Below are 23,098 nucleotides of genomic sequence, written 5' to 3'. Positions count from 1 at the left end.
GATTACAAATTCACAGCTAAGAAGGACCATGTAAGAAAAAAATAACAGCTTGAACAGAAAGATAACAGTTTGTAAGATCAAAAGGTGTACTCCAAGGTACTGTATTTATTTGCATAATGAACTACTAAAAACCCAGAATATTGTTTGGCCAAGAAAGCAGTCATTTCAATTCCATCAACAGTTAAATACTTCTTAGATTAGAGCCGTATCCCACTGTTAAATAACACTAAGCTATTCTCTTTCACAAATTCCTAACACAAAAAATAAGTTTTCAGAGTATTATAAAAGGTTATTTACTTCAACTTTTTTTTTTTTTTTAAGATGCTGAGTTTGACTCAACAGGAAAAAAAAAATTCTAACCTTTGCTAAACTATCAAGAAATTTTAGGGGGCTGAAGGTAGCAAAGCCTTTGCCACATAAACACATTTCTACCTCTAGGGAAATGTTTCTAAGGATAAAAGGACAGTTCAGGGTCAATAAAATAGTTTGTAGTCCTCACAAAGGAAGGTTAAAAAAAAAGACGTAATTCATTTCATAGTTTACAGAAGAGGCAGACACCAGATAATAACACCTGCTTATGTTCAAACTGGGTCAAGTGAGTCACTGTTCAGACAAGTATGATTATACTTCAGAATAAAACACAGAAAAAGCTTATGGAAAAACAAGGGAGCATTTTAGACATTGCTAACTACAGTGCTGTTTATGACACTAGGATCAACCTTCCCCTTTTTAAAATTTGTTTGAACTAATATTTCTTTCTTTAGAAGGAAACATTGAAAATCCCAAAATGTAGCCTGTGCTGATTGTCTCCTACCTTCCCTTGTCTTTATTTTTTATCTTATGCCAAGGGTCAATCATAACCAAGCTAAAAAAAAAATGTATTTTCTCTAATGAAACAACTGGTAATTATTAATGTTTTGAATGTTATTGAAATTCTTTTATTTTTATGAACAAGTCTCCCTGTTCCAAGATACTTTCTGTATGATTCCATATTCACCTTGACTGGCTTTGAAAGAAAACATGGCTGAAAGCCCGGAAAGAACAGAACAAGTGTAAGATATCTAATCATTTTAATATTGATTTCAGCTCAATTTACCACTTAGCTCTAATGTTTATACTGCACTTTGTAGTTAGAATTAAATGGTTTAAACATAAGAAAGGTTAGTCTTTAAAAATGATAGAGTGGGAAAAAAAGCTACCTTTTAAAAAATAGTTTACGATTCCCATCTCTTTTCTTAGTAGTTTAAAGATCAGGAAGCTACTGAATTTGATTAACCAGATACATAGTATCTAGCTGAGAACAAATACGAACTCTAAGCCCCAGTGTTTTACAATTTCACTTTGGGGACGAGATGTTTTGCACATTTATTTATACACAGAAGCACTGTCAAAGGAGTGTTTCAGCGGCATAAATTGAATGTTTTTTGTTGTTGTTTGATTGTTTGTTGTTTGTTTTGTTAGTTTCAACAGAAGTTAACAATAAGCAATTAACAAAATCACACGGAAGGAAAGGAAACCACACTGAAACATTTTTACTTTCCCTCCCAGCCTCCTGTTTTTCTTGTTTTCTTTTTCCTTCAACATTTTAATTTATTTCCATAGTTTGCTCATTGGTTACTTTGGCAAAGGGATGGCCTCATATATTCCATCATACTTTTCTTTCCAAGAGGAGGGAAATACTCTCATATCAATCATGCTCGTTCTATTACTGTCCTCCTTTCTTATTGTGAACCTCCTTCTCTCCCACTAATTAACAATCCATTGAAACAGCAGTTTTTCTCCTGGAGGAAAAATCAAGCGGTCCCTAGCTGTTGTCCTTATTCCAAAGAAAAATGGAGCAAAGACTGCTGTATTATTTCTAACTTCAGAAAAAGGGAGACTATTCCTGTACTTACTCTATCAATGAAAATAAATCAATAATGAGATTAATATTTTATTAAAATAGTAGCTTACTTAAAATTGTACTTTCACATATATTCTAAGCTTAGCCTTTGTGTACTTGCTTATTTTCCATCTTTATACAAGAAAAACATTTTCCCAAAAGATTTTTTTCTCTCCAGTTTTAAAAGAGGCATGGAGAGAATAGAAAGTAAAGCAATACATTTAGCATGATAGTTTGAGACATTTCCCTGTAGAATATTCTGCCAATACTGAATCTAGCTCATTTGCATGTGCTAATATATCATACGAAACCACCACTTACTCCATCAAGGAAATGAAAATTTTCAAGTATTTCATCCTAAAACAATCCTACAACAGTAAAAAAAATGCACACACCTGAAAATTATAAGGTAAAATTAATTATACAAAAAATAAAAAGAAAAAACACAACTCTCATTTTGTACTGAGTGATGTTTTTTCTAGGATCATCATTATTAGATATGAAAAAATAAAAAATATTTTCAGTAAGGCAAACAACATGTGCAGTTACCTAAGTGGTAAAACAAAACAAAACAACCCTACCCATTTTATCTGAAGGGTAGAAGCTATGATACTATTCATTCATGTTCTTTATTCTGTTCATACATAACACAGCATTAGTGGTACAGAAAACAGTTGACCTTCTTCTTGTGTTTTCTCTCCTCATCAGATTAAACTTATGTCTCTTGCTGTTAGAGAGAAGTGGCTTACATTTTGTTCAACAGAAGCCACCTGAATTCCTAACCTTGCTGTATTCTCTTCAAAACCATATTTTTTACTGTATTATTCTCAGAACTTTCTCATTCTCGGAGCCTGTAAATAATTTAAGTGCCAACACATAAATAACAGTTAAAACTTCTGGCTGCTTGAGGAAGTACTGGGTTTCTCTACAACTAACTTCAGAAGATACAAAAAAAAACCACCTTAGTTCTCTTTAATTACACACAACATTAACTTCTCATAACCAACTATGGGTTTTTAGAATACCACCACATTTAAACCAAAATATGATTTCAATTCTAAAGTTTCAATGCACTTAAAATACACACTATGAACACAGAGTTAACATGCCTTTTTCTATTTTAAAAACATATTTTTTTATACATATTATTAATTTTATAATACACATTTTCAATAAATAGTTCGTACACTTTGATGATAGATACTAGGTTGTATATACTAGCATATACATTTAACAACCAGTAATGTTACATAATTTTCAGTGTGAAAAAGGAGAATAGCTAAACACATTAAGTGATAAAAATTAATTTGTGACATCAGTTTTGTCTGTATGTCTAGGGTTAGCTTTTCCTAACACACAACGAATTGCTAAAAACACAAAAAGCTGAAAACAGATTGGTTTGTACATAGCCTGATTTTGAAATCATTTAAGTAATAGATATTCAAGACTACTTGTTACTCAGATTTGACTATCTGCTTCAGGTCTATTCTGAATAAGTATATATAAAATAAAATATACTTGGAGTACATTTTGGAGAAATAAGATAAGAATTGATCTTATTTCAGATCTATTCTTATTCAGAATATTCTATTCTGAATATTCTTATATTAGAATAGAATATTCTAATAGAATATTCTATTCTAATAGAATAGAATATAATAGAAGAGAATATAATATATATTCTATATATATTCTATTATATTCTATAAAGAATATATATTCTATTATATTCTATATATATAGAATATATATTCTATTATATTCTATATAGAATATAGAATATATAGAATACAATAGAATAGAATAGAAGATGCTGATGGGATGAGGAGCACAAGAAGTGCTCTACTCAGTGCTCCCAGTTGGAGACTGGAGACGAGGAGGTGGTGTATGGATCAGGTGAGTGACTGGCTGTGTGGCTGGTGCCACGCTCAGGGTTTCAGGTTCTCAGCTCTCAGGAGTGCTTCCAAGAGACCCTGCATGCTGACAGGGGATGGGGCGCACCTGACCAAGTGGGGCAAGAGTGTTGTGGGCAGCAAGCTGGCCAGACTCATTACCAGGGCTTTAAATAGATTCAGAGGGGGAAGCAGATGTATCTGTAAGTGACACAAAAAAAAACACTGACTGCCAGTACTTTGGAAAACAGAGGGGAAACACCTGTGATTCATCCCATGGAAATTTGGAAGGACTCCTCTAAAAAGGCAACGTGACCCATAGCCCAGCTGAAGTGCCTCTGCACCAACGCTCGCAGCATGGGAAACAGACAGGAGGAGTTGGAAGCCACAGAGCAGTTAGAAAACTGTGATCTAATTCCTACTACAGAAACATGGTGGGACAAATAACACAGCTGGAACACTGGAATGGACGACAAGCTTTACAGGAGACAGGCAGGGAAGGAGGGGTGGGGGTGTTGCCCTCTATGTTAAGAAATGGACAGATTATGAAGAGTTGCCTCTAAGAAACAGTCAAGAGCAGTTTGAGAGCCTGAAGATACAAATAAAGGACCAGACCAACGAAGCACATCTTGTGGTTGGGGTCTACTAGAGGCCAAGGGGATCAAGGGGAGCCTGTGGATGAGGCCTTCTTGCTCCAACTACAGGAAGCGTCGTGCTCACAGTCCCTCATCCTCCTGGGGGATTTCAACAACCTGGATGTCTGCTGGGAAAGCCACACAGCAGGCAGTAAGCAATCCAGGAGACTCCTGGAACCCATGAGGACAACTTCCTTGTCCAGGCAGTGGACAAACTAACCAGTGGAGAAGCGTTACTGGGCCTGGTGCTCACCAATGGGGAAGAGATCATTGAAGAGGTTAAGATTGGAGGAAGCCAGGGTTGCAGTGACCACGTCTGTCATCGAGGGATATGGGCCTGGCAAAGAGCAAAGCCAGGACCCTGAACTTCAGAAGAGTGAAATTCCAGCTGTTCAAAGACCTAGTGGATGAGATCCGATGGGACATTGTCCTTAGGGACAGATCTGAACAGAGCTGGAAACTCTCTAATGGTATGTTTCTTAGAGTGTAGGAGTCCTCTATTCCCCCATGTAATAAATCTCTCCCCTATGAAACTCCACAGGTACACTGTAATGCACCAAAGAGAGCTTATGGCCTCTGACAAATGAAGACAGAGAACTGGTAACAACAGACTTGGAGAAGGCTGAGGTACTTAATAACTTCTTTGCCTCAGTCTTCACTGGTGGTCAGGCTTCCCTCCTCCCACAGCCCTTATCATCCTAGTTGGTGCCTTCCTGAAGAAGCGGTGTGCCATTCTGATTTCCTCTCCATCAGCATGTTACTGTTTGAGCCATTTAGCAGCAAGAAGTTGGGAGCAATGCTCATCTGTGATTCTATGATTTGACATGGTCCCACATGACATCCTAATTTCTAAATTGGAAGGTTTTGATTTGAAGGGTGGACCATCCAGTGGGTAATGAAATGGCTTGAAGGTCACACCCAGAGGGCAGTGGTCAATGGCTCTACCTCCAGGTGGAGGCCAGTGATGAGTTGTGTCCCTCCGGGGTCTGTCCTGGGACCAGCGATGTTTAGTATCTTCATCAGTGACATAGACAGCGGAACCAGATGCACCTTCAGCGTGTGTGCAGATGACACCTAGCTGAATGGTGTGGTAGATACAGCAGAAGAAAGGGATGTCATCTGAAGGGACCTGGACAGGCTGGAGAAGTGGGCCAACAAGGTTCAACAAGTCCAAGTGCAAGGTGCTGCACCTGAGTCAGGGCAATCCCAGATGTCAGAACAGACTGGGAGAAGAACTCACTGACAGCAGCCCTGCAGAGGAGGACTTGGGGGATCTGGTGGATGAAAAGCTCTGCATGAGACAGTTATACACACTTGCAGCTCAGAAGGCCAACTGCATCGTAGGCTTTATCAACAAGAGGGGTGGCCAGCAGGTGGAGGGAGGTGATTGTCCCCCTCTGCTCTGCAGAGTGGGCAGTGGGAGGTCTCACCTGGCCCCATCCAGGTCTGGGGCCCCCAGCACAAGAAGGATGTGAGGCTGTTAGAATGACTCCAGAAGAGGGCTATGAAGTTGACCAAAGGGCTGGAGCACCTCTTCTATGAAAAAAGGACGAGAGCTCTGTGGTTGTTCAGCCTGGAGAAGAGAAGGCTCTGGGGAGGCCTCATTGCAGCCTTTCAAAACTTTCAGAAAGTCTTATAAAAAGGATGGAAAAGGACTCTTTACTTGGGAAGATAATGATAGTACAAGGGGAAATGGTCTTAAACTAAAAGTGGATAGATTTAGATGAAACATTAGGAACACAGTCTTCAGTGTAAGGGTGGTGAGGCCCTGGCACAGGTTGCCCAGAGAAGCTGTGGATGCCCCATCCCTGAAGGTGTTCAAGGCCAGGTTGGATGGCCTTGAACAGACTGGTCCTGTGGAAGGTGTCCCTGCCCATTGGAGCAGGGTTGGAACTAGATGATATTTAAGGTCCCTTCCAATCTAAGCTATTCTATGATGCTATGATATAATTATAACCATGTTTACATCAACTCCAAAGGAAATCATATTCATTTGGAATAAAAATAAGAATTAGGCATATATGTACTTTATTTAAAATATTTTAATATAAGCTAGAGAAAACTTGACATTGACTTTCCCTGATTTCATCTTAAATGTTATCTTGATGATCCTCTTCAAACTTTCTCTCCTTTTTTTTTTCCTCTGAAGCAGTGAATAGCTGTTTTGTTTTGCTTCAAAATGTAAAAGATTCTGAACACATCCAAACAGACAAAGTTGTAGGCTGTCTCACCTACACAAAGAACAGAGGTCACAGCAACATACGTTCTAAAATAATGTTATTATGGAGGAATGTTGCATTTCTACATTAATTAGAAGTTTGATAAACCAAAAACCATGATAATTTGAGATTTTATTTCCCTCTAGGGATGTGTTTCTCTCCAGGGATATTTTAGCTGTTTTCCTATAGAATTTCAAATATTTGAAGCAACTTCCACATTTTTCATAGGAAAAGTGCTTCTGCCCTAATTTTATCTCATTACCATATTTATTATAGGGTGGGCCTGTGCAAACCTCATGAAGTTCAACAAGGCCCAGTGCAAGGACCTGCATCTGGGCCAGCGCAATCCCAAGCACAGACACAGGCTGGGTGGATTGAGAGCAGGCCTTAGGAGACAGGGGTGTTGGCTGATGAGAAGCTCAATGTGAGCCATGTGCTTCCAGCGCAGAAAGCCAACCATATCCTGGGCTGCATCCAAAGAAGCGGGGCCAGCAGGGCCACTTCTTATGCATTGCTGCATAACAGTATGTCATACTGTTATATGTTATGCATGGTATGCATAACAGTACTGTTATACCATCCATAACAGTATGTCATACTAGCTTGCGTATTTTAGGTATTATTGCATGCTTGTACATGGGAAAAAAAAAAAAACAAAAAAAAAAAACACACAAAACAAAACAGAAGGAATACAAAAGCAGCTGTTCTTTGTCTCACTTGGCTTTGTGTACCTTTTTTTGTTTTGATACCTGGACAACCAGAAAATTTCTCCATCCGTTGGTGTACATGAACAGAAGCCAATTATAAGAGATATTAAATGACCATTTTTAGTGGGGATTGAAGCAAGATTTGTAATACCTAAATACATAAATAGTACCTAAAGCTATTGAAGAAGTAAATATATAAATATGTATTTATGTATATATAACATATGTAAATATATAAATATGTATCCATTGGGGAATATAATTATTGCCAAAATGGTTAAAACATGCTTACCAATTGATCTACTACAGAGTATTAGTATTGTTAGGGTATATTCCACAGCATTTCTAGTGAATCTGACTCACAGGAAAGAGAACTCTTCAAACTACAGCACCAGTCTGGACGCTGCAAAAGATGTTTTTCTTCTGAGCTGCAAAAAATTAGTTATTCTAACATTCTATTATTACTCTAATATTGTTGTGTCCACTGATCAATCCGAAGGCTGTTTTTAAAAACATTATTTTAATCTACTTTTTGTTTATGTAGACGGAAATGTGTGATGTTTCAGGAAAAAAAAAAAAAAAACACAAAAAACTTTTTTTTAAGTTGTAAAAATAAGAGAATGTAGTACAACATTAAACTATGGATGCTACTTACTGATGATGAGCCCAGCATGGATTTTGGAGACCTTATAATTCCAGCTATGGAATGACGTATAGTGTCAAATCTTGAGACTTTGTCTTTCTTGTCCTAGGAGAAAAAGCAGTATCCCTGGTGAAAACCACAAAAATCACTAACAGTTTACCTCTGAGCATTGATACCTGAATTATTGGAGAACATGGAATGCAGACTTACAGATTTTGTTTAAGAGAGTGGCTGAGCCTCTATTAATACTAACCAGCAAAATTGTGTCAGCATCAGTTGCATTAAACTAAAATATACCAGTTTAAGAGCAGACAAATTCCTTAAGTATTTTGTGCAATTATTTTAAATATCACTACTTTTAACTATAAAGAGAACTGACATTCTTTTGTACTCTAAAACAGAGGATGTAATTCTCAGTTCTTCTGAAATTAATGTTTTCTCAAAAAAGCATTGGTTTGAAACCATAAAATAAAAATAAAAAATACAAATAAAAAAATACACACTTGTATTACCCTTGTTTAATGCATGTGTGGGTTTTTTTGTTTGTTTGATTTTTATTTTATTAATGTGTTGTTCTCTAACACATAGGTCCCAAAGGCAGAGGTGGGTGCCACAGGTGCAAGTGTGCCTGGCTGGATGAACTTTTTGAGCAGGTGGCTCTGCTACAAGAGGAACTCACCAGGCAACATAACATCCAGGAATCTGAGTGGGAGATTGATAAATGGTATCATTGGCACTGACATGGACTGAGAAATAGCCTGCCTGAAGTCCTGGCAACGGGAAGGGAAGCAGGGTTCTTGTCTGTCCTCCCAGTTGATGACCGTGACCCAAGAAAAAGGAGATGAACAGAAAGTCAACAACTGGCTGCCACACTCAGGGGGTTGGGGTCTGAGACCTCAGATGCACTTTTGAGAGTCCAGCATGGTGAGGCAAGATGGGGAGCACCAGACCAGGTGGGCAAGAGTGTTCTGGGCAGCAAGCTGGCTGGGTTTGTTAACAGGGCTCTAAACTAGGTGCAGTGGGGGAAGGGGTTGTACCTCGGACTGATGGAAGTGAACCTGAGACACTGTCACTTTAGGAAACAACAGGAAAATACTTGTGAACTGTGCCAAAGTGATTAGGAAGGACTCCTCTGAAAAGGTGATGTGACCGATAGCCTAGCTGAAGAGCCTGTACATCAATGCATGCAGCATGGTAAACAAGCAGGAGGAGTGCAATTAGGAAACTATGACCTGAGTGCTGTCACAGAAACGTGGTGGGACAGATCACACAGCTGGAACACTGGAATAGAGGACTGCAAGACATTCAGAAGAGATGGGCCTGGAAGGAGGGTCAGGGGTGTTGCCCTCTGTGTCAGGAGACTGATTGATTGCAAAGAGATGCCTCTGAGAAACAGTCACGGACAGATTCAAAGCTTGTAGATAAAAGTTAAGGACCAGACCAATAAAGGAAACCTTAGAGTCTGCTACAGGCTGCCTGATCAAGGGGAGCCTGTGGACAAGGCCTTCTTGCTTCAGCTACAGGAAGCGTCGTGCTGAAACGTTCTCATCCTGACGGGGGACTTCAAATGTCTGCTGGGAAAGTAGTACAGCAGGCTGGAAGCAAGGGACAGCGGTCAATGGCTCTGCATCCAGGTGGAGGCCAGTGATGAGTGGTGACCCTCAGAGGTCTGTCTTGGGACCAGTGATGTTTAGTATCTTTATCAGTGACACAGACAGTGGGATCAAGTGCACCCTCAGCAAGTTTGCAGATGACACCAAGCCGAGCAGTGAGGTTGATACAGCAGAAGGAAGGGATGCCATCCAGAGGGACCTGGAAAGGCTGGAGAAGCTGGCCCATGTGAACTGAATGAGATTCAAAAGTCAAAGTGCAGGGTGCTGCAGCTGGGTCTGGACAGCCTCACACACGAGCACAGACTGAAAGAAGAACTCACTGAGAGCAGCCCTGCAGAGAAGGACTTGGGGCTCTGATGGATGAAAAGCTCGGCGTCAGCCAGCAGGGTGTGCTTGCAGCCCAGCAGGCCAACTGCGTCCTGGGCTTCATCACCAGAGGGGTGGGCAGCAGGTGGAGGGAGATGACCGTCCCCCTTGGCTCTGCCCTTGTGAGGCCCCCCCTGGAGTGCTGCGTCCCAGCACAAGAGGGTTGTGGACCTGCAGGTCCCAAGGAGGGCAATGAGGATGGTCAGAGTGCTGGAGCATCTCGCCTGTGAAGAAAGGCTGAGAGAGCTGGGGTGTTCAGCCTGAGGAAGTGAAGGCTCAGGAGGAAACTCATTGCAGCTTTTCAATACATAAAAATGATAGAGAGCAACTTTTTGCTCAGACAGACAGTGACAGGACAAGGGGTAATGGCTTTAGACTAAAAGAGGGTAGATTCAGTTTAGAGATTAGGAGGAAATTTTTCAGAGGGTGGTGAGGCACTGAAACTGCCCAGAGAAGCTGTGGGTGCCCCATCCCTGGAGGTGTTCAAGGCCAGGCTGGCCAAGGTCCTGGGCAACCTGATTGAGTGGGTGGCATCCTGCCTATGGCAGGGGGATTGAAACTAGGCGATTTTCAAGGTCCAAATGAACCCAAGACATCCTATGGTTCTATGATTAGCACACTAATTTCAGTGCAAGTTATGGGATCCATTTGTTTTCTGGCAGTGATGCGAACCACAGGTACAGCCACCAGTGTCTACAAGCGACTGTCTTTGAATTCTGCTAGAACAGAGTTACTCACTACAATTAGGAGACTGAATCAGCCTGCAACCATCTCCAATTCAGTTTCAGTCAACGCAAATACCCCAAAGTAACATGATTATTCTGAACATTGTACATTTCTCCATCTGTTTTATCATCAGCTCTAAATATCACAGAATCTTTCAAAAGAATTTTTACATTGACAGATTAGGTTTATTTCTTATAATTTCATCCTCAGAAACAGTCAAGATTCTTTAATGAACATACGCAAATTCAGTAAACTTTAAGCACAGAGACCGCACATTAGCAGCCTCATTCTAATTAGCTATACATTAACTAAACTATGAGAAACTGACAGTGGGGACAGACTACATCTGTTTGGTAATATTACAAAGAAAGATGGGTTCAAAGTTTTGAACATACACCCTTGACTGAAGAGACTGAAAATCTGTTCAAGTAATAAACACAGTTTCATTTTATTCCAGGAGTTCTGAATAAGCAACAGAATCTGTTAAGTCTGTATAAAAAAAATGTTTGACAATGACTACCAAGTGCAATTTAGTTTACAGGATACAGGTCTGGATAAAATAAATTAATACAAACTGTATAAATACAGGAATTAAATTGGCTACATAAAGAAAAATCTTATTAACAACAGGGGGACACAGGGTCTAATTTTATTTGCATGCCTGCCAGGTATGGAACGATCAACTCGTTTCACACATCTCTTCAGAAGTGAGCCATCAGATTGAATTGTAATTATCTCTCTAACTCCTGATGACAGAAAAATGTAAGTTACCAAATATGGATGAATTCCATTACGTTGCCCCTAAACAAACTCCTAAGTTTTAATTCTGTTTTACACACACAGCATCCTTACCTATTGACATCAAACTACAGGTAAGGGTCTATATTCAATACTTTCTCCTTACCAAAAAGGGTTTTTAATATTTATTTTTTTTTATCTGATTAGAAGTACCCATGACTCATGGACTGGGCCCCACTAGAGGACTTCGATAAGCATCACCCAAAAGATACATAGAGCATAACAGTCACATCAAACAGCATGAGCACTAAAAACACAGATTGAAGGCATAAAATCTGCCTCTGTTCACACTGCAGTATTATAAACAGTTTTTAATACTTCCATAGCACATTCCCTCTGAAATACTAAAACTATTCTGTATCTTAAAGGAATGAAGATTTAATTTGTTAGCATAGCACACATTATCAAACACATGGCAAACACAACTATATCCTCTACTGAGTTTATTTAATCCTTTTAAGTATTTTTAAGGCAACCTGAATAGAACTGTAGAACAGCAACAGCTCTCTCTCTCTCTCTGTCATTGCCCAGCTGCAGAACAGTGTAGAAGGACCCATTAGATCTTGCAGGAAATCAGTTTTCACTGTGAAAAACTGATATTCACCAGTGCTGCCAAACCAACCCCTTAACCTTTTTTTTCTTTTTTTTAATGTATACTGCCTTACTGGTTGAGACGCGGTGTTAAACTCTGCTTTCCAAACAAAAAGTTAACTCGCACCAAAGTTGATCTTCCCTTGGTTATCTTCACCCTATCCACAACAAATTTTGAATCTCTTGGCCAAGGCTCTCTGAATTTAGTAAAGGATTTTGCAAATGAAAGGATTATTTCAGGACATTAGGTTATTTAAAATTTCTGAGGAAAGCCAACAGAGAGCAGAGACCCTCTGTGTCCCCAGAAAGAAAAGTTTGTTTTATTTCCACACAGTATGCACTCCAATGAACACCGGACATCCAACCAACCGGAACAACCATGATGGCACATATGCTTCAGATACAGTTACAGTACACATTACTGCTATTTGACAAACAGACATGAGAAGGACAGTGGGAAGAAATTAGGAATTTGGCACCAGAAACGCTGTAAAAAGCAATATGGAGTATATTACACTTGCTAGTATACACAGTACAGCTAATATAATGTATTAACTGATTCAGTTTCATTTTAGCTTGAATGAATTACTCTCTGAGATAATAGGAAAATGGTAGCATGATTTGTCACTGCCTTTATTTTTGCACCAGACCAATTCCATTAAATAGAAAACTAATCCCTGGGCCATAATATTTTATGCAAAGCCTGAATTACTGCAGAATAAATTATAGTTTACCATGAAAAAGTCAGGTAAGTATGAAAATAAATACTGTCATTACAGAGCTTTTTTAACATATTTCTTTGGCTGTGTTTAAATGTACCTGTGCCCCAAGAGCATATCGCAAAAGGAATTATGAAAAATGCATCTCCCTTTTTGGAATAGCCACATTTCTAATAACCCTCCAGAATGAATCAGTATAAGTCACTACCAGACTTGGGACTGTCACTTGGAGCATGTCATAAATCTTGTACTCTCCGGACAGGTACACATTGAAACTCCTTCTACTTACCCTAGAATGATACAAGTCTGGTGAACTATATGGAATATAAGCAGTATGTAACTTCTTGTCATCATCCTCTTTGGCAAATAACGCAAGACATTACTACTTTTTATTTCCGAATGGCAGAGAAAGGATTTACTAAGATAAATTACTCATTTATTGAGCATACTATTGACAGCAACTACTTGTAACCATCCGATCAGAATGCTCTGTCCTATTTTAAAAGCAATCAGTTTTGGAAGCAGCAGTGTCGTAACTCTACTGCCACAAAATAAGGAATGCCAAAACCCTATTCCCAGTTGCATATAGCTCAGCCAGCCTTGTCACTGCAGTTATCTTTCTCATTCCTAATGGTCTGAAGTATTACCTCGGCTCTTTTACAGAGACGTCACAGTAGAAGACAACCACTTTGGCACTCTTACTTCCTATTTTTCTTTTCTGACAAGACACAGACAGAAAAAATGAGGAACCCTCATAGAAGCACAGGATTCAGAGCAGCTGAAAAACCCAAGTAAAGCATTCTTTGTTTTGCTTGAGGATTTCCTCAAGTGCATTTTTATATGTGAAATGCAGAAAAATGTGCTTCTGCGTGTTTCTTGTTCACTTTAGAAGACTATGTGCAACATGAATTCCTGTTCATTTTAATTGTTTTTTCCACTAGACCTTCTGTGGCCATGCACTACAACTGTCCAACCATCCTATGAGGAAAAATCTCCCGTTTGCAAAGCATGAAGTTCTTTCACTGGGCAAAAGCACCACCTATCTTAGAGCACAGAAAAATAAGAGAATAATAGCAGAAGTATGACACAATCAAAACGACAAGGCCATAAGAATCATATGCACAGCAGTATTTTGAATCACTATAAGCAAGACAAAAGAACAGGGCAAAAGATTTTGCTTAAATTAAACTGCGTAACGTTAAAGCCCAAAAGAGCTTTTTAGCTGTATGAATCCAGAGAAATGGCTGCATCACAGAAGTTATTATAAAAGAAAAATAATATATACTCTTTTTTGAAAAGCAAGGAAGTAAGAAGCTCTAAAGAAATATAAGATGAAGACAAAACAGTATTAAAGCTTCTGAGGGACAGACAAATACTATTATCTCTACTGATCAAAAGGCAGAAGATTAGCAATAAGAGGGACATATATTGAATATTGCTAAAAAGTTTTGCCAGACACACACATATTGGTTATACAAGTAAGACAATATTTTAATTCAAAGAAAGACCTGCCTAATGTGTCAGATATGAATCATCAGCATGAATACCAAAGTTGAATGTAGACTTACAAATGAAAGTAGAGAACCTTCAGAGGAAAATTTAAAAGAAATACAATACGGACTCTATAACTAAAAGAAAAGACACTCCCAGGAGAAAAGGAGATTACAACTGGAAGAACACAATCATTGATATCTAAAAGATGAGCATGACAATCCTGGTTCTGAGGTTTGGCTACAGAACTGGTCCTCAGAGATTCTGATAAAAAATATTTCAGTAAAGTGCAACAGCTCTAAGATAAAAAAAATGGAATGGAGGAATTCCTGGTAGTTATTGCAAATGGTATGTTCAATGAACTTACAGATAAAAGCAACACACTAGACAGTATCTGCCAGAGCAATTAAGATGCTCCCCTTTGAGTGAAGTGAATGCTAGCTTCATTTCTGGTTTGAAAATATGATTTCCCTGATGAAAAAAGTGACAGAATAACATTCATGTTAAGGCTTGAAATTTAGATAATGTGGAGAATGATGAAGATTTTTGCTCTGAGAAGGCTATAGATGTCTGGCATGAGAATGGAGTTTCGTGATTTATAAGCAAGAGTTCTTCAAAGAATCTTCAGACAGAGTCATTTTCTGAAAATGATCCTCTGCATTAGTCACTTCAGTAGTGGAGGAAAAAAAAGTTATTTGGGAGGCCTCAAAAACATGCAATAAACTTAGAATACGACAGTAACTCTGGCCTGCCTACTCATGACTGGATATACTAACCATAAAATCTTTATCTTGAATGCCTTCTTTATAGGTATTGGCACATACTAATTTGCAATACCATTAAAGGACTGGCATAAACGAACAAACACCTGAACATACAGTAGAACATACCTGAAGTCCCTGAAGCCTGTCCTGTGATTGGATTTCAGACATAAGACCAATCTCTCACCTCAAAAGGCTTCACCCCACCCCATCCCCCTCTCCCTCCCCCATCCATGACAGAACTGGGAATCTAAGAAAGACCAAATGTACAAAAACGGAAGAGGAATCATGCTATGTTTAGCAAACAAAAATGGGTATTTTAAACTATTGGCATGGCATCCACACACAGAGCCAGCTGCTGGCTGAATATGAACTGATTGTTTGAGTTGAGCAGATCATCTATCTTTGGAGGGCCTTCCCAGGAATAATAATTTGCATTTTTTTTTACCTTGCTATTGTAGGTATCTAGAATTTAGGGCAGCACTGTGCAGAGCCATGAAGGTGTAACATGAAGTCATTAAAAATAAGAACATTCAAAGCTAATTAAAAATAACTCAAGTACACAGTGAAACCAATTATGTTCAAAAATCATTTCTGGATAAGCTAATATTTTCTGTTTTAAATACAAGTAACACCTTCCAAAGCAGCAGAAATGATGCATAATTGATGTACACATATTGTAAAACCCTGCACTAGATGTAAATTCATGTTCCACCTTCTGAATCACAGGGTTTAAAAAGCACAGGCTTACCCAAGTGAAATTTAAGAAGAGCTTTATATTCTCAGACCAAAGATACATCTCCTGCCACGCTAATGTCCTGACAGCCTATAAGAAAAGGACTGTGATAATTCCTCAAAGCGTTTCTGCATCTTCTGAAAACTTGTACTACAAAATCAGCCTGCATCAAAATCAAAGTTTTTTCATGTAAGAGTTATGGAAGGATTTTCCTTCCATAATTTTTTTCAAGCTGCTTTCTGAATCTTTATAAAATATTACTATTCCCTGCTGTGACAAACAGTAGCACAACTTAATTACATATTTTTGAAGAACACATTTCCTTGCTGGTTTTGATACTTTTGCCTGCTGTGTTCATTTGGTGGCCCTATTCGCTGCTTCAGAATAGACAGTGAACAACCATTATTCCATATGTGCTTTCTCCATTTATTCCATGTGTATCACATCTTCATCACATTCCCCGTCAGTCAGCTTTTTCAAGTCTGAAAAGCTCCATCTATTTATTCACTAATTCTGGAGAAGCTTTTCCACACATCTGAGCACCCTACATGAATTCTATAACTAAAGGATCTGAAAATGTAAGTGGTCACATAGAGGCAGACTTTTCTAGGTACACAGCAAAAGGACAACCTGCAACAATCAGCAACAATTCCAGTCACAGTCTGGAAAAAAAAGATCACAATGAGGCAGGTGATTAAATGTGGACAATTCCCAGAGAGATTTGCATTGTTGGAGCTGCTTAAAACTCAAATGCAACAAGACCCTCTGCAGTGTGATACAACGTCAAATCTCACCCTACTTTCAGCAAGGCACTGACTGGACAGCATCCCTGAGTTCCCCTCAAATTTCAATTATTCTGCAGTTCTGCAATATTCAGGAAGCAGATGCACATCAGTTTACACAAAGGCTGTTATTCTCAGTTCATTTGCTGGTAATTTCCAGCATATTTGGGGGGGTTGATCACTAAGTAGATCGTGTCCTGATATTTTCAGGCACGCTTAGACCTTGTTTCGAATGGCAACTCAGAGTTCATTACTGGCTAATGTGAAACAAAGCACTGTCGCTACAGTCTGGTCTGCAGGAGTGGAATTAGACAATATAATGCTACTATTAAGAAAGACGTATCAATAATTCATGTAACTCGTAACAGGTCAAGGAATTTTCTCAGCTTACTTTCAAAAAATACATGCATTAATTCCAAATAAGCTTTTCTCCATTTGTGGTTACTTAAATGCATGTACATTTAGAGACTCCAGTGAAAGCAGGATAAAATGGGGAAAAAGTGGGAAGAGTAGACATTTATGCAAATATTAACGTATTAATCATAACGCTCGTGCAATGCAAGTGCTTCACAGTTACCAGAATCTTAAAAGCGCAAGAGTCTAGAAAGTCAGGGAGGTTTGGTTTTTGTTTTGTTTGTTTGTTTTTGGTCCAGAGAAACAGCAATGAAAAGGAGATTAAACAAGAGACAGGCAAACTATTTGGAAATGAAAACCTGAAACCTTCAGCTGATTTTACTTAAAGTCTCAGCTTTCAGCAAACAATCTGCCTAAAATATTAAGTTGTAAAAAAGGAATATGAATAATCTGATTTGATACTCTGATTCCGTTTTGAATGACTAACAAAACAGAATGTAGAGTTAAATTATATAGTCTGCACTATATTTTCTGTTTTAATTAGAGTATCAAAGGACCAATTTTTCAAGCTATGTATGAAATGTCAGCAAAATGTCACCTTCATCTTCGAAATGATTAGTAAATCTTCCAAACACACAAATATGTATTAGAGGTCTTTACAGAAGCGGAGTACCTCTTCATGGTGGCTAGCAATAACATTTTTAGAGACATGGCACATTTTAATTATTATATACAAAACAGCTTTTTTATTAAAAAAAAAATGATTTTGATTTCACTTAATTATCATCAAGAATGTCAACTGTGCTCTAGGGATTATGATGTGTTAATGCACATTTCCCAAGCTGAGGTACTGCAATCACGTCCAGCAGCTATATTTGTGGAAAACAAAAAGTAGCCACACAAAAGCTTTTGCAAGGCAGGTAAAGAGGCACACAAAGTTCACTAAGCAATTCCTGTTTTGCTTAATAAAATATATCTATACCACCAATTCCTAATACATCTCCATCCCTTGACTGCATAATGCTGCAAAATAAAGAACTGATTATAGTAAATCTCCACCTGGAGCTCAGCAGAGGTAAGAAAAGGGAAAAAAGTGCTATGGAACAGCAGCTGGGAGAACGAGGAGTAAAACATCCTTGCAGACCCCAAGGCAGGTGCAGGAGGGAGGGCAGGAGGTGCTGCAGGCAGGCAGCAGCGGTTCCCCTGCGGGCTGTGCAGGGAGAGGCCCCTGGTGGAGCAGGCTGTCCCCCTGCAGCCCATGGGTCCCCCATGGAGCAGATCTCCACGCTGCAGCCCCCCCATGGGTGGAGGAGCCCCCGCTGGAGCAGGTGGATGTGGCCTGGAGGAGGCTGCAGCCCATGGAGAGCCCCCGCAGGAGCAGGCCCCGGGCCGGAGCTGCAGCCCGTGGAGAGGAGCCCATGCAGGAGCAGGGGGTCTGAGGGGTGCTGCCCCCACCCATGGGGGACCCGTGCTGGAGCAGTTTGCTCCTGGGAGATGGACCCCGTGGGACGGAGCCGTGTGGGAGCAGTGCTTGAAGAGCTGCTGCCTGTGGGCAGCCCCCCAGGCTCAGTTGGGGAAGGACGGCATCCCATGGGAGGGACCCCACAGGGAGCAGGGGCAGGGAGGGACCCTGAGGGAGCGGAGGAGACGAAGCGTCAGGGACTGACCACAGCCCCCATTCCCTGTTCCCCTGCCCTGAAAAAAAAACTTTTATCTTTTCACACACCCTTGCAGCTGACCAGCTGATGAACTAGCTGCTGGTCACAATCACCACCTGCCAGGACAACATCTTGCTCAGCGCTCTGGCTGTGCTGTTGCTCGAGAAATCCAAGAATCATCAGCCAAAGAGCAGTGAATGAGCTACTCCTGTTGTTCCAGGCAAGGAGTGACCATCTGAACCACAGTCAAGAATGTATGTGACGTAGAAGTGTACAAGCATACAAATGCAGTTGGAAGATATTACACTATTTCAAATACTCTCCCTGTTTCCAAACATTCTCATCTTTCTAAGCCAAACATAATTTTTAGCCTAGAAACCAGAGTTTATGGTTTGGCCTGTACATACACACCCTCCTTTCTACTGTGAGATTTCATGAATGTGACTTGAAGTTTCAAGAATATAAACAAATTTTAAAATAGCATAAAGCTCAAGGTATATTAGAGAAAAAGCATTAAGAGAACTTAAACATGCAAAGCAAACCAACGGTGTGGACGTTTTATGTTTCCATCCCCTAAACATTACAGTTTGTCAGACTGCTATGAAGAGCACATGCTTTAACAGCTGAAAGTACATCTGCATCCACAAACCATTTGAAGTTGACTAGCAGTTCCTTAGGAGTTTCTCTGATGCAAAGAGGCTAATTTTATTTTGCACTTTGTTACCATATACATCCAGCTGACAGATGCAGACGTGTGACCTAAACTCTACAGGAGAACAGACAGAGGGGGTGACACTAATGTTACTGCACTAGAGTCCTACTCAAGCTCAGCACTGGAGCTGTCACTTGAGGTGATGAAGTCTTCAATGTGAAATATGCTTTACATTTGATTATATACATACATGTATGAACACACCCACACTGAGAGATCTTGCTATCTCCCTTTCAATTTCAGCAGCAAAACCCAAGAGCCAAGCTATTAAGAAAATTCCTGATAAGATAATGGAAGAAACAGATTTCTTTTAAATACACACAGATGTTACACTGCATTACTAATACCTGGACACTTTTCCAAGTCAGTTTTCCAAAATAAGCATGGCACATACACGATAAGCAGGTGGTCAGACCGAGTCAGCTTGGGTTTATGAAAGGCAGGCCCTGCCTGACTAACCTGATCTCCTTCTATGACACTTAATGGATGGAGGAAAGGCTGTGGATGTTGCTTACTTGGACTTTAGCACATCATTTGACACTGTTTCCCACAAGCTTCTCCTGGAGAAACCACCTGCTCATGGCTTGGACAGATGTACTGCCCTTTGGGTAGATGGGCTGGATGGCCAGGCCTGAAAGGTCACTGAATGGAGGTAAAGCCAGTCGGACCCCCAGTCCCAAGTGGTATTCCCCAGGACTCATACCAGGGCTAATTTCAACAATTTTGATCAACATTCTTGATGAGACCGTCAAGTGCACTATCAGTAAGCTTGACAATGACACCAAGTTGGGCAGGGGTCTGGATAGGCTGGACCGATGGGCTCAGCATGGCCAAAGGCCAGGTGCCACACGTGGGGCATAAAAAAACCCACACAGCAGTACAGGCTCAGGCAAGAGCGTCTGGAAAGCTGACCAGCAGAAAAGGACCTGGGGGTGCTGGCCGACAGCCAGCTGAACACGAGCCAGCTGTGTGTCCAGGTGGCCAAGAAGGCCAATGGCATCCTGGCCTACATCACAAATTGTGTGGCCAGTGGGACTAGGGAAGGGTTTAGTCCCCTGTAGCTCGAGTGCTGTGTTCAGTTTTGGGCCCCTCTCTAGGAGTAAGTACACTGAGCTGCTCGAGTGTATGCAGACAAAAAAAACAACAAAGCTGCTGAAGGGACTGGAAAACAAGAACTTAGGAGTAATAGCTGAGGGAACTGGGGCTGTTTAGTCTTAATAAAAAGAGGCTGAAGGGAGACCTCATTGTTCTCTACAACTACCTAAAAGGAAGTTGCAGCAAGCAGGATGTTGGTCTCTTTTCTCAAGTGACAAGTGATGGGACATGCAGAAATGGCCTCAACTTGCACCAAGGTAGGTTTAGATTAGGTATCAGGAAGAATTTCTTCATGGACAGGGTGGTTATGCGTTGGAACAGGTCGCCGAGGGTGATGGTGGAGTCACCATCCTTGGTGGTGTCTAGGAGATGTGTGGATGTTGTGCTTAGGAACCTGTCTTAGTGGTGGACGTGCTACTGTTAGGTGTTGATTGGACTTGATAATCTGAAGGGTCTGAAATTATTCTATTTTACTAAATTCTGATAAAACATCAGCTAATCAATTTTGCTCTGCCAGAGATGGACACCAGTGTAGAAAAGTTTTCATACACTAAATTTTCCACAAAAAGCAGATAGACAGACTGTGGTTTTGACTCTTATCAGCAAATCACAATATTCCACAATTAGCACTTCCTCAATTGAATTCTAAAATTTTAGTTGGCCAGTAGATAGCTAAACTTTTAAAAACAGTTGCCATACAACTCAAACTAACAAATTTACTTAAGGACTAATAGAACTTCATTACAAACACTGAAGTAATGAACACAGATGAAGTCATCTCCTGCTGATGTATGTTCAAGACAGCCATCAAAATTAGACAGAAAAAAATGGTGAAAGACAGCTATATGAGCTAATAATATGAAACCACAGAAACTCCAGGCTCTATTTAGCACAAACAATTGTACAATGTAGGTGGCTGAAGGACCAAACCACACACACAGTGCCCCAAACAATGAACTCAGCAGATTAAGCAGGTACAAGCACAACTTCCTGGCATTTCCATTTGAGCACCAGGAATGTTGAGCTATAATTCCTAGCAGTCTCTGCCATGGGTAGTAGCTGAAGTAAGGAAATGGTGCAGATCATTCACAGCTGTCACAGGCACATTGTCAAATCCCTGAAGAGCAGTGTACATGCCAAAAAATGCCACCTGGAGCTTGAAATGATCTTCACTAACCACAGGCTTAAAATAACAGTAGTAGGCTTGTCAAAAATCTATGCATACATACATATCCTGCAGACTGAGAAACAAAAGCAGCTCTCCTTTTTTCACAAATAGGAAAAAAAAAAAAAGTAAAAAAAAAAAAAGTTATGGTTGTGTTAAACCTCCAAAAATTAAGATAGGAAGCCAAGCCACACTTCAACAAGGCACAACATTAACTGTTTAAATCCTTTTTTCCTGACATGCACAGGCAAAGTTCCTTCGGTCTCTCTGATGACAACAGCATCAATATCCTGACAGCATGCGATCTCGTGCAGAGAATCTGGTAATTTGGAGGGTGGAGATCAGAAGGCAAAGAGAAAAATTACAGCATACAGCCACCAACAAGTAATTATTGCTGCCATGGAAGCTACTCTTAAGATGTTCCACAAACATACAGGGAAGAGTGAGAAAAAGTAAGGGGTCAATGAAAAGAAAAGTTTGAGAAATGAAAAACAAAGTTTCACCAATCCTCAACTCAAAGGTTCCCTCCAAAATGAGATTTTCTAAGAAGGGCTGTATATTTTTAGAGTTTTGCATTTCCTATCTAAAAGTGAAGAGACAGACTGACAACTGAAGCAACTATCTGGATGCTGTCATCAGCATAAAGTGAAAACAAGCTAGGCGAACAAGAGGTCTGTGGTGCCTTGGTCAGCCAGGAGCAGGCAAAGAGGTGCCCTGGTCAGCCACCAAGGCAGGCTTGTCTTTGCACAACTCCTTATTTTATATTCAAAGAGCTAGCTTGAATTTGGTTGGTTTATAGTCTCAAACACACACTGTAATGTCTGCTGAAGAAATGTGTCTGACAAATCTAGTGGTCAAACTCAGATTTTAGGCATTTAAACCCAGGGAAGTCTGGTCTCTGGAAAAGGACTAGAGGCATCCAAGCAGCTATAGCCTGAAGTACCAACAGCTGTTAGAGGAACAGCAGCCAGAAGTCAACACCTAAGGAACAGAGACCAAGACCTTGTAATTCACAGATAACTGCATGTCCTTACAGGGTTCGCAGGACAGCAGGAACCCAACACTCAGTCACTGCATGACCCCTAGACCCTAAACAGGGACTTGTGACCCAACTTCAGCCAACCCACAGAAGACAGGACTCTGTCAGGGGCCAGTGGGGAGCGCTGGCAGGAGGACCCAGGTTTCCCCCTGGACTCAGAGGAGGTTCCTGGAGGCCTATGAAGAATCCAGTCTCCCATCACCCACTGTGTGAGCTCATGAGAGTTGCAATGTTGGCAAGTTTATTAACATACTGACTGGTTTAAGGAAACATTTATTGGATTCTGCACTCTCCACACCACCACCCAAAAACTGGCACCTACCAATGAACATCTCTCTCATGGCTGGCATGACTGACTCTAAAAAAGCCACCCTGGCAAACGCTGTGCCAAGAGACTTGAAATAGCATTATACAAATTATGTGATCTGACAGGATTTTAAAACATTTTTCTTCCCCCAATAACTAGTGTTATTAAATATGAACTGGCAATTCTGTTCTGTTTTGACCGTCGCAT

The 23,098-nt window shown here is 40.2% G+C and overlaps 1 protein-coding gene across 6 annotated transcripts in view; it reads right to left on the bottom strand.

The window, feature by feature from the left end:
• The window catches only part of FER (FER tyrosine kinase), a 190,510-nt gene that overhangs the window by 101,950 nt on the left and 65,462 nt on the right, over nt 1-23,098 (bottom strand). For 5 of the 6 annotated variants that reach the window (XM_038170166.2, XM_072030728.1, XM_038170164.2 and 2 more), the window contains one exon: nt 7,991-8,083. In XM_038170166.2, the coding sequence (XP_038026094.1) occupies nt 7,991-8,083 (93 nt within the window). Of the gene's footprint in view, nt 1-6,420; nt 6,641-7,990; nt 8,084-23,098 lie in introns of those variants that run through there. The other variant, XM_038170168.2, reaches the window with a different exon arrangement.

Source organism: Anas platyrhynchos, chromosome Z (assembly GCF_047663525.1).
Source record: "Anas platyrhynchos isolate ZD024472 breed Pekin duck chromosome Z, IASCAAS_PekinDuck_T2T, whole genome shotgun sequence".
Lineage (NCBI taxonomy): Eukaryota > Metazoa > Chordata > Aves > Anseriformes > Anatidae > Anas > Anas platyrhynchos.
This window is presented reverse-complemented; position numbering and strand designations above follow the sequence as displayed.